General features: G+C 36.9%; 1 protein-coding gene across 1 annotated transcript; it reads left to right on the forward strand.

Moving 5' to 3' along the window:
* Positions 1-2,262: 2,262 nt before the first annotated feature.
* On the forward strand, positions 2,263-11,597 carry LOC145614322 (cleavage stimulating factor 64-like). The gene is made up of 10 exons (XM_081669359.1): positions 2,263-2,481; positions 2,596-2,674; positions 3,522-3,696; positions 6,081-6,114; positions 6,225-6,466; positions 6,541-6,618; positions 8,314-8,349; positions 8,565-9,032; positions 9,262-9,570; positions 11,173-11,597. The coding sequence occupies exons 1-10, from the start codon at positions 2,448-2,450 to the stop codon at positions 11,299-11,301; spliced, it is 1,584 nt and encodes a 527-aa protein (XP_081525485.1). The 5' UTR covers positions 2,263-2,447; the 3' UTR covers positions 11,302-11,597.
* Positions 11,598-12,334: the final 737 nt, after the last annotated feature.

The following is a 12,334-nucleotide window of genomic DNA, read 5'->3' on the forward strand; positions in this document are numbered from 1 at the left end:
TTAAGTACTATCTTTGTTTTTAAATATTTGCTCCATTTTTCCATGTGCGGAGTTTTAGGAGAAATTAGAGAAAGTAATAAAATATGGAGATAGTGGGGTTAGTGGAAGAATAAAAGTATATAGAAAGCAAAAGGAGTGGAGATAATTGGAGGAGAGAGAATATATGTTGGGACCACTAGGTGAGAGAAATTGATTAAATATTGTACCAGTAAAAGTTTTCCAAATAAGGAAATGAAGCAAGTATTTAAAAACGGCCGCAAATGAAAGGTGGAGCAAGTATCTAAAAACGGAGGGGGTATCACTTTTTGGAAGAAATAATTTACCATGTCATGAATTTTTAGAGCATTCACATCAGTGGGCATTTTTTTTGCTCATGAGCAAAAATGGTGAGCAAATTTGTTAGAAATCGTTCCCCATCAATGAGCATATTGAAAAATGCTCATGAGCATTTCTCATTTTGCTCATCCTATGAGCAAATTTGAGGATGAACAGTAACTACGTGGGGCCCAGCAACTCTCCAATGAGCAACTCTCCATGTCAGCCTCTTCACCCAATCAGCATTTTTTTTGCTCATGAGCAAAAATGGTGAGCAAATTTGTTAGAAATGGTTCCCCATCAATGAGCATATTGAAAAATGCTCATGAGCATTTCTCATTTTGCTCATCCTATGAGCAAATTTGAGGATGAACAGTAACTACATGGCCCAGCAACTCTCCAATGAGCAACTCTCCATGTCAGCCTCTTCACCCAATCAGCAAATGTTACCGTTTTCAAACGGTAATTAAATTAAAACAATTATTTTTTGGCCACTTTTGAATATAAAAAAAAAAAATTTCAGCAACGATTATAATTTTTTTTTCTCTATAAATATAGATCCATTTTGACATATTTTTGTATAATTTCTTAAATCACAAAAACACTCTATATTATTCTTACTCCCAAATTTTTAAAAATAAAAATTAGGAGAGAGAATTATGATCATTTTTTTTTTGCTCACTAATGGGATAGAATTTGCTCACCAAAAATGCTCATGGGTTTGAAGAGAGAGAAAGTGGCTAGAGAGAGAATGAGCATTTTTTTTTTTGCTTATTAGTGTGAGTGCTCTTAGACCTCTAGAAATACCGGATTGAAGTTCCATATATATTTTTGGAAAAATTGCTCCCATTAATCCGAACTTTGCCTCGTTCGCCGAAATTAATCCCAACTTTCGTTTATTATCTATTGCACCTAACTTTAGGGGGTATTAATTTCTATTGCACCCAACAGCTCATCCAATCTGATGTAGCAGGTTACCTAGACATGTGTCAACACGTGATAGGTAAAAAAAAAAAATTTAAAAAAAACTACCAAACCCAGCCACCATCCCCCATTCCCGGAAAACACTCCATCACCACCCCCACCCCGCCGGAAATTCACGCCCACCCCCAAAAACCCCTCCCCCGCTGCCGGAAACCGTCGCCCAGCCACCCCTTCCCTTCCCCCACCCCTTCTCTTCCCCAAATCTCGAAATTAGCCACCGCCCAGCCACCGCTAATGAAATTAGCCACGAACGCCCGAAATCGGCTGATTTTGGGTTAAACCCAACCATCCAGCCTGAAATTCGGCCGATTTTGGCCGTTTTCGGTGGTCGTATTTATGGAGAAATAGGGGTTGCGGCGTTTTTCTGGTGGTTGTTTTCAGCGGCCAATTTTAAAGGGAAATGGGAGGGTGGTCGGGCGTCGCCGACACTAGGAGAGGGGAAGCATGACTGGGCTGCGACTGGCGCTCTAGGGGAAGGGGTCTAGGCGGTGGTCGGTGCTCCGGGGAAGTGTTGGCTGGCTGGCTGTGGATGGGTGGGTGCGGGATGTTTTTTTTATTTTTAATCTTTAAATTTATTTATTTATTTTTATCTTTAATTTTTTTTGAACCAATCAGGTTGCGACACGTGTGCAACTAATCACAACTCAGGAAAATTGACCTCTTCAACCGGTTGCAAGTCATTTGGGTGCAATAGAAATTAATACCCCTAAAGTTGGGTGCAATAGATAATAAACGAAAGTTGGGATTAATTTCGGCGGACGAGACAAAGTTCAGATTAATAAGAGCAATTTTTCTTATATTTTTTTTGGTTAATGCAAAACTAATCTATGAATAATGACTCTATGACTATTTGACCCGTCACCCGTATGTTCGGTTTGTCCATAACATGGTTAAAACAGATGCTACCTCCGTTAAATATTGGTTGCAATATTGTAAAATCGTAAACTTGGACTCACCTTGTCGACCAAAACTTGTATACACCTGTGTATTCCTTTCACCAGTCTGAAACTCCAAATCCGACGCCATTAAAATACCCATCTCAAGCTTCTGCAATTTCGATGCAATTTTCCCAAATAATGCACAAAAGGAGAAGATTGAGTCAATAGAGCTCATCCATGTCTTCGTTTCATTGATTCTTCTCCCCTTTTATGGCCTCTTCTCAGCAACATCGTTGCGTCTTCGGTTCGCCCTTTTCTTCTCATTCTATCGTTTAATTTTTGCACAAATCTGGGTATTTTTTGTATTGTTTGATTAACATATTTTTGTTTTGGGTCGATTTTTTTTGGAAATTAATAGTTGGGAATATACCTTATGATGCAACTGAAGAACAGCTGATTCAAATTTGTGAAGAGGTTGGCCCTGTTGTTTCATTCAGGTTCGTTTCTTGTAATTTATGCACAATTTTGTTAGTTATAATTGTTTCTTTAAATTAAACCCTAAGTTGTAGTTTTATTGCTATTGCAAAATTTGATGTTGTTAGTATAATAAACGAGTTCCAATTTTTTGTTACTAAAAATGTTGATTGGTAATTGGTGCACTGATTAATGAAGCTTTGGTGCACTGATTAATGAAGCTTCAGCTTTAGCTCGAGAGTATAGTGTTGCTTCGTGTATTACTCGATTTTGGCTGGGGCTGATTATGGGATCTTTTCTTACAACCGGGGCTCGATTTTTGTTTTTTATGTTTAACAACATATTTATATGGAGGACTAGTTGAATTTGACCTTGCAATCTATTGATATCATAGGTTGAATGCCAACTGCCATGATAAAAACGGTCTATGCTGTCGTTTCTATATTTTCGGATTTGGTTTTATAACTTTCAATAGGAAAATGTGTATAGGGGCAGGAGTGGTGGAAATTTGCTTCACTTACCCCTTAGTTCTGATTATTGTTAGTTGGCAAGGATAGTTATTAATAGGTTAGTGGTGAAGTAGGCTGAGACTGGAAAATATGCACAGAATAATTATCTTCCTTTTTATATCATTGATTAGGATCAGAGGTGCAAGTCTTTCAGCTTCATCAATGATTGAGTGTCTGTGTTTAGTGTGATGTTTGATTGTAATGCAAGTCGAACTTGAACTTTGGACTATAATACATTATGTTTGTTTGTTGAAGTCATTTGCATTCTAGTACTGTTTTTTTTAAATCTATTTCTTGTTGAGTGCTTTCCTAGGTCAAGAATTTTCCTAATTACTTTTTTTTTTCTTTGCTTTTTTTTCAGATTGGTTATAGATCGTGAAACTGGGAAGCCAAAAGGTTATGGATTTTGTGAGTACAAGGATGAAGAAACAGCACTCAGTGCTCGTCGTAATCTTCAGGGTTATGAGATTAATGGCCGGCAGTTGCGGGTAGATTTTGCTGAAAACGACAAAGGTGCTGATAGAAATCGTGAACAGGTAAATTCTAAGAATCCATGGTCTGTTGTTTTAGTTTGTATTATATTTTTTCTTGCTGGAAGTACTTTTTTTTTTGAGTTTGCCCCATCCGGTTCACCAGAGCTTAGCTCCGACTACATCCGGATCCGACCCGGGTTGCACACCTAGCTTATGGTGGGTGAGTCTCCCAACAAGAGTTTTTTGCATTCGGTGAGGCTCGAACTCGAGACCTCCCTTAAGCGACATCAAGCTGCTTACCACTTGAGCCAACTCTTGTTGGTTTGCTGGAAGTACATATATGAATTTATTGTAGCAAATTTGTCTCTGTGCGATTCTATCTCTCATTTGCATAGTTGTTATTAAATCATATCTGTAATCTCTGATAATATGGGTTGCTTTAGATGCAAGTTTATATATATTTGGCCCCAGATGGTCAGATGTGTAGAATTTCTTAAACCTTAAAACTGTGCTTCTGTAAGACTATGGGCTCTTCATTCTTGTTTTTGGATTGGAGTGTAGTGGCACAAATAAATTTTCTGTTAAGAGGACACTATTTAGTGTACAAATATGGTCAGCAATAGCATTCCTTTTGGCTTCAACTAAGTGGATAAATCCAAGGGTGTTTTGAAGGGCTTTAGGATGAGCGGAGGTGACCACAAATTCTTGGGGATCTTTTGTCAATTTAGGTTATGCTTGGAGCTAGAACAAGTTGTACACACATATTGTATGGGAGGTTTGCTACTAAAATTTCCAGTTTGAATGCTGGTGGAAGCTGTGGCACTCTCTTGTCTAGATCTCAGAGATTAATTATGGGTGGCCTGTACCCTTTAACATGGTGTGGTGGTGTCCGATTTAGTGGCTATGGAGAAAGGAATTGAAATGATTTGTATATGATAGTAATTTGTAGATCCTCTGTGTCAAAGACAACCAGACGACCTAAAATGGGAGTTGACTCAGGGTTTTAAACAAATAAGACTTGTGCAATCTCAAGGTCGTGTAACATGTTAAAATTTATGCTTTGAGGTGCATCTAGGACTCTAAGTATGTATACTTGTTTATCCTATAGTGTTAAGATTTCACATTTTATACTAGCTTTTACTGTCATTTCCTTAAATTTCAAGGAAGAGTTTTTTGTAGAATAGATGTTCTGCACATCCTTCTGAGGCAATCCAGCAACAAATAGGTGGGCTTCTAAGTATTGAGGAGAGGGGACTACGGCTCTGATCTCCTCACCTTATTTACACCTACCCCCGGTCTAATAAGTTTAGTTAAGGGCTTATAAGTTCAGAGAAGATAATAAAAGGGCTAATAAGTTTCGATAAGATAATATAAGGGTCAATAAATTCAGATAAGATTATATAATGGCTGATAAGTTCAAATAAGATAATATTAGACCTATGTTACTCGGACTCTTCATTTGACCTCACGTACCCATGTCGGACCCTCGACACTCGAACATGGGTGGGACACTTAGACACTTCATTTTAGTTCAAAATCATGGAAATTTTTCACAAAATAGCCGGGTCGGACACTTGGACACGTATCTGTGTCGGACATGGGTACCCTAGGTCTAATATGGTCGAATAAGATAAGATAATATAAGATAAGGGCTAATAAGTTCAAATAAAACAAGACCTGTGAATGGGACTCATAGTGAGGTGCATATTTGAACTAAACTCTAACAGGTATTCTATACTAGAAAGGGGAATCATGGACTCATGGGATAGTGGTAGATGGTTTAAGGACAGTGAGAATGCTCAACTTGGAAGTCTTTACTTTGGAGGGGATCTGCTGCCAGAGGGTGAACAAGGGTCTCTTGTTTGTGGGATGCTGGCTGTTAATGTTCAAGATTCTAAGCTCTTTAAAAGATTGATTGGAGGTTAAAGCAGCACAACCATCAATCTAGTAATACAAAACAGATATTTTCCCAATTTTTACCCTCCAGGACACACTATTGTCTTGGGAGTATAAAGTCACTCTAGGCTGTAAAGTTAAAAAAAAGTTAAAAAAAAAAAAAAAAAAAAAAAGATGATTGGGATCAACCTCTCTTGGACACAAGATCTTTAAGCTAGTAGGTCCAGTAAGAGAGGAAGTCTATTTTAAGATCTAGAAGTGGAATTGGCAGCTTGGAAATCAGAATTTGAATTGTGAATTATTTGAAGTTTGGGCTCAAGAAGGGTTTTCTTTGTGGACATTGACCCCTTTTTATTCTTTTAGTTATATTTCTTGCATTGGGTATGTGTTGTCCTCACTCCTTAGTCTTAGTTTCTGCTCCTTTTTCTTGGGTTAAGTATTTTTTTTTCTTTTTTTTTTTTTTTGGGGGGGGGGGGGGGGGGGGGGGAAGAGGGGATGGAGGATCTTCTCTGACTACAAGCACTGAAATTGCTCCTTATTTCTCTCTGCAGGGTAGGGGTGGGCCAGGACTGGCAACAAATGTTGGTTAGTTTAGTTTCTTCCTCATCTGCTTCAACTTTCGGTGGTCTACCTCTATCTTGTCCATATGGAGGTGACCTGTTAACCATATCTTAATGGAGTTGCTATGTAAACAGATGCTCAAAAGCAGGTAGGAGGCCCGGCTTCCATAGGGGATGCAGCATTACATCAACCAATCAGCCTCCCAATCGCTATGACTGCTGCTTCTGTCATGGCAGGAGCTCTTGGTGGTCCTCAGACTGGTCAGATAATTCAAAATGGTTTGCAGAATCAGTCTCTAGTAGGCAGTGATCCTTTAACCCATCATCTAGCCAAAATGTCCAGGAGTCAATTGAACCAAGTTATACAAGATATGAAGGTTAATATTGCAAAAGAGATGCATTGAAGAATTATTCTATATTCTCCATTTTTTTACTTTCAATCTGTTTACAGGTGCTTTCTATGCAAAACAAAGATCTCGTACGTCAGCTTTTGCTTGTGAGCCCACATCTTCCAAAAGCTCTCTTCCAGGTTCTGCTCAAATCTGAATTTCTTCCATTTATTGGTGAAAATCCCTTAAGTTTGTTCTCTTTTGCTTGGTGTAGCATCTGGCTTTCTTCGATTTTCTATGCTTCTGTTTATAGTATTCTTGCTAGCTAGTTAGTAGATGCTATACGATGATATTATCTCCCTGTTTTTTGATTTGGAGAAATGGAAATGTCAATTTTGAGCAAGCCTCTGGAGTAATGGTCATTTCACATATAACTATGATACAATTCGTATCGCAAAAGCCTTGCAGAATTAAGGCTGAAAAGTCTGAGTTTACCATGCCTTGCCTCTCCACCCGTCTACTCATAGTGTACTGCAATCTGGTACATGGAACGTGTGTCGGAACCTACTTTGCTAGATAGCTTGTTTTGTGGTTCATATGATAGATAAATTAATATGAAGTTTTTGGGGGTTGTGCTATGTTGTGCAGTTTTTTAATCAATTTTAAACAGTTAAAGCCTTTTGTGTAGTTTTTGAAATTTAATTTTTTTACTTACTACTGCCAAAGGAAATCTATATGCAATAATGCAAATAAATATATTCCAGCTATGTTAGTTGCATTATTGCTCCATACAGTTTCATAACTATTTCCAATTCCTATGTACCAAAACTTATTATAATAAACTGAGCTCTAACACCATATACACTTGAACTTTTGAAGCTTCCAACAACCATAAGACTTGAAAAAAGCTTGCCATCCTGCTTCTTGATACACAATAGCATATGTCCATAACTCCATAAGTCTAACCATTGATGATGTGATGAATAACAAATCACCCTTTATCAACTATATTAAACTATCTGAAATACTGCCAATTTCACCTATAAAATGTGCTGTAACTGTTGGTGTTTCAATCCAAAAGAGGTGAAAAAAAAAATCCATTGGTGGATGAGGCATTAGCCATTGAAGTTTTCCTGCTCTTTGTTTCATTGTGACTTGTTTTCCCTCTCATGACTTCCACAATAATGGTTATAAAAATCTGGGCACTACTATTGGTTCCTTATAGTTTCACGATTTCACCAATGGATCTCCTTAGAATTTTGGAGAATTTTAAAACACCTTGATTAATATTTTTGTGTTGTTTGTTGGCCCTATATATCCTTCACTATGCAGTCTTGAATCAGCATTTTGCCATGTAGGACTGTGGCATGATCTTGGCTTTGCAAGTTATCATTGATACTCCCTCCGTGTTTTTTTAAGTGACACACTTTCCATTTCCGGCCGTGTTTTTTTAAGTGACACACTTCCTCTTTTAGAAATTCCTTACATTTTAATAATATATCTTCACCCCACTATCTCTTACTTTATCATTTCTCACTCCTTTCATGGTCCCCACTTCCTCTCACATTCTTTTACTTTATCATTTCTCACTCCTCCAACCTACCCCACTAACATCTTATTTTATTAAAGTCAATAAATTCTCCTAAAACTCTGTGTCGGTCAAACTGTGTCACTTAAAAAAAACACGGAGGGAGTAATAGTGATGGTCAATCCAGTTTAATTTTTTTAATTTTTTATTTTTTAATTGTGGATCTCTACAGTTTCTTGTCTGCTGGTCTGTATTCCAAAGCTACTTTTTGTTAGGATATTTAAGTGATATCTTGTTTGTAGAGTAGTTTGTACCAAAATATAATTTCAGAATGATCTTATTTCTTTTTGTTTGAATTTCAATGCAGACACAAATAATATTGGGGATGGTTACACCTCAAATGGTATGTTAAATAAGCCTATAACAGTGGAATATCATACAAATGATTTTATGTTATATATATATATATATATATATATATATATATATATATATATATATATATATATATATATATATATATATATATATATATATATATATATATATATATATATATATATTCCTTATTTCTTTTTGGAAAAGATTGAATAACCTTACTTTTATGGGTACCTTCAGTTGCAGATGCCAAATATAAGACAACAGACCCCAAATTCTACTATTCCAACACCTCAGTCTTCAACGCAACCTACCATGCAGGGTCACCCTCCCTCTTCTCAGACTCTTCCTGGGTTGCCTTCTTTCACTCCATTATCCTCTATGTCCCAGAATCCATTGGCACATAATCAGTTCACAGCACCCTTGCCACATCATCCACAACCACGAGCTCAGCATCCAAATTTAAATCAGATGATTTCACCACCACAAAGTGCAGTGCCTGCACACTCTGGGCCTTCATCACTGATATCTGCACGCCCTCAACCTCTGGGTGGTTTGCAAATGCCACCTGTATCTTCCTCTTCATTCAGACCTCTTCAAACTCCACCATTGCAACATACAGGACATGCTAATATGACATCTACTCAAAATGCAAAACTTCAGCCTACTTTTCAAAGCCAATCTGTGCCGTCAGATCCTGGATATCAGGTAAGAGAGTTCCCTTGTATGTTCTCATGTTATTGATGATAATAAAGTTGAAGAATGGAAGCTAATTTGAGCATGTAGAAACTTGCGAATTTTATAGAACGTGAGAAATACATGATGGGGCATAGGAAAGACGAGATCACGAGATCCATATATCTAATACATAGATATAACACTTTTAGTAATAATTCTGCTGGAGAGTTAATTTTGTGAATAATTGTTGCTACATCAGGTTGCCTCTTCAATACGCCCTGTGTCAGTTGAGGCCAATCGAAAGGACATTCCCAAGCATGCACAAAGTGTCGGGGATGCAACTGTGGCTAGTCGGACAAACACCTTGACGAACTTATCTGATAAAAATGATTCTCAAAATCAGATGGGTCGTCCCTCAAAACTTAGGAAGTTGGATGATGACAGAAGTGTGCCTTACTCACCCGCGGGATTCACTGCACCAACTGCCACTTCCATTGCAAATAGTTCTGCTGCAGCTGGTCAAAGCTCTGGTGTGGAAGCACAGAACACGGAGAAGCAAGCCCCACAGGTAATGTGGTGCATCTTGCCTCTTCATTTATTTTTTGATTAATTCATATATGCTTCTGTCAGAATTAAAAAAAAAAAAAAAAAAGCTGCTTCATGTTATAATTTGGGTTAGGCTGTTCACCTTAGAACACCCGTTCGTATCTATGAATTTTTTAGTCCTCATTTGAATTGGAATTGCTACTCATTATATTAATTATAGTGGTGGTTGTATTTGTCATTCTTTACCCCTAAACCTCTCACTTGTATCCTTCTTTTTTTGTCTGACTTTATCATGTGCTCACACAACCCTTTTTGTCACTATTGTAAGCCTTCTTAGCATGTGTGCTAGCCAAATGAGGCAAATAAGAAAAGATGGAGGGGGTTAATTTAGCAGGAGTGCAGGACCAAGTGTTCGAATATTAAGTGTACAAGTACCAGTACTTAAAGTCTTAAACTAAAGCCTCCTACTTCCCCATTACCAAGAGATAAAGTAGGATTTAGAATGTTTTATTTATTTATTTATTTATTTTTATAATGAGATTTTTAAATTATGGCAAGTCCTTGTGCTTTCAACTTAAACATTTTCAGCCTCTGCTCCTTTGGTATTTGCATCTAATCCCATTTATAAATAATTGTTTCAAGCTGTAGCAGTAATGAATATTTTTTCCGTATTACTTCTTTTCCAGTTCTAATCTTTGTTCAGCTAGCAACTTTTGGGTAATTCTTAGTTTTCTATATTTATTGTTGAAAAATTGGATGTTTTGGTCATTTAATGTTTTTTTGGTCTATTTTAAAATCCTTTTTTCTTAAAAGAAAGCAATCATTTTATTTGATTGTTAGCCTTGTGGTACCGATGATTGGAATTTGTTGAGTATTGATGCCTGAATTTATGTTGAGAATACGGCCAAACTGTATGTTGAGTATTACGCTATGTTTGGATAACTACAGTGGAGGGAAAGGGAGGGGAAGGAAAAAGAGGGAAGGGAAAGGGAGGGGAGGGGGAGGGAGAAGGAGACCTTTCATTTTCCTTCCAAATCTCTCCAACAATGGAGTGATTTGATTTATTAAAAGTGGAAGGAAAATGGATCCTTTCAATTCCCTCCCCTTCCTTGCATTAGATATCCAAACAAGGAAGGATGCATCCCTCCATTTCTCTTCTCTTCCTTTCCCTCCATTTCTCTCTATCCAAACATAGCGTAAATGACTTAATAAACTTTAGATATTTGCAAAAGGGGGGTTTTATTGGTAATCATTCATATAATCATATCATTTAATAACAACTGTAGTATCAGGCCTGAAATGTTGTTATTTATATTAACAATTATAATGAAATGACAAATATATATATATATATATATATATATATATATATATATATATATATATATATATATATATATATATAAAGTAAGAACAGCAATAATAATTGTAGTAATTGGTTCCTTTGCTAAAATCTGTGCGTAGCTACTCTTATGCTGTTTAGCAGCTTAAAAATCTGTAACATCGTGGTGCACAAATTCATTTGCTTGGCTGTTCTATGCTGTCAATTAGTTTCCAGGATCTAGAATGTCAATTTCTTAATTTGAGTGAATATTTATTTATTGGCATTCGTGAAAATCTGCAGATGCAGCTTCCACCTGATGTGGAGTCTGCCTTGTTGCAACAAGTGCTGAACCTAACTCCTGAACAGTTGAGTTCACTACCCCCAGATCAGCAACAGCAAGTCATTCAACTCCAGCAGATGCTCAGATGAAACCTTGTGGACTTATCGAAGTCAAATGAATTTGATAAGAGGTTATGGTGCACACACTGGATAGATCCACGATCATGTGGATAAGGGAGCTGGTTAGTACATTTATCAACACTAACTTATGCTTCCTATGAGGGCAATCAGGTTCTAAGATGCTTGAGAGCTATCTAATTCTTTGTAATTGTTGTGAGCCTTTATAGCGATATACGTAAATCAACTACTATCTATAGAAAAAGTAAAATTTTGAGCAGTTGTCTTGTTATTTAGTCATTTAAATTTTTTGGCTCTGGCTGTTACTAACACTCTTTCCTCTATCTTCCTCTCTTGAGATTAAATTTACTTTTCACAAAAACCACAACTTTCATTATCTGAATAAATCGTCTTGACACTCAACTTACCCGGTTAATCTGTGCATTTTGAGAACGTGATGATCAACCTCATCAAGTCTTACATTTGGTTCATATAAGGTGTATGGGCTCAAAACCAAGAAGGAAGCTTCTACAATAGTTGTCGGTTACAATTGACTATAATAAAATAATATAATAATATAGACCGTTGATGTGTTTGTATTAAATCTTAACCATCTTAACCATTTATCTTGGAAAATTTAAGGACGTGTTCGGTAAATTGTAGTTTAATCTTTTGGTTAGTTGACTAAAATGCCCTTATATGTGCAGCATTTTTTTTATGGAAAAGGTAGGCTTTTTTATATTATTCAACCAAATCAGAGATCTTGGATCACGCCACACCTTGTAATTTATATTTAAGGTCTAAGACATCAAGTATAAGTTGCAGTGTTGCACATCGCCCCTTTGCTAGTGACTTGGGCATCTCCCTGGCTCCAATACGTCTTCCAACCATTTTCTTTGGCCATGATGTGCTAATTTCGCCACCATAGCTTTGGCTAGCTGCCTAGCTCAACATTCCAGTTTGTCACTGTTGTTTAGGTCATAGCTAAGACGATTGGTCTCGCACTATCTATATTATCCACTAAATTTTCAAACCCACTCAATTTACACACGTTCTCTACCTTTAA

The sequence above is a fragment of the Chenopodium album genome, chromosome 25 (assembly GCF_948465745.1).
Source record: "Chenopodium album chromosome 25, dcCheAlbu1.1, whole genome shotgun sequence".
Classification (NCBI taxonomy): domain Eukaryota; kingdom Viridiplantae; phylum Streptophyta; class Magnoliopsida; order Caryophyllales; family Amaranthaceae; genus Chenopodium; species Chenopodium album.

Excerpts from the sequence above, each read along its gene's own strand:
- LOC145614322 (XM_081669359.1), top strand. The coding sequence starts at position 2,448 with ATGGCCTCTTCTCAGCAACATCGTTGCGTCTTCG. Across the intron at positions 3,697-6,080 it reads CTGATAGAAATCGTGAACAG|GGTAGGGGTGGGCCAGGACT; the intron begins GTAAATTCTAAG and ends TTCTCTCTGCAG. Across the intron at positions 8,350-8,564 it reads GGATGGTTACACCTCAAATG|TTGCAGATGCCAAATATAAG; the intron begins GTATGTTAAATA and ends GGGTACCTTCAG.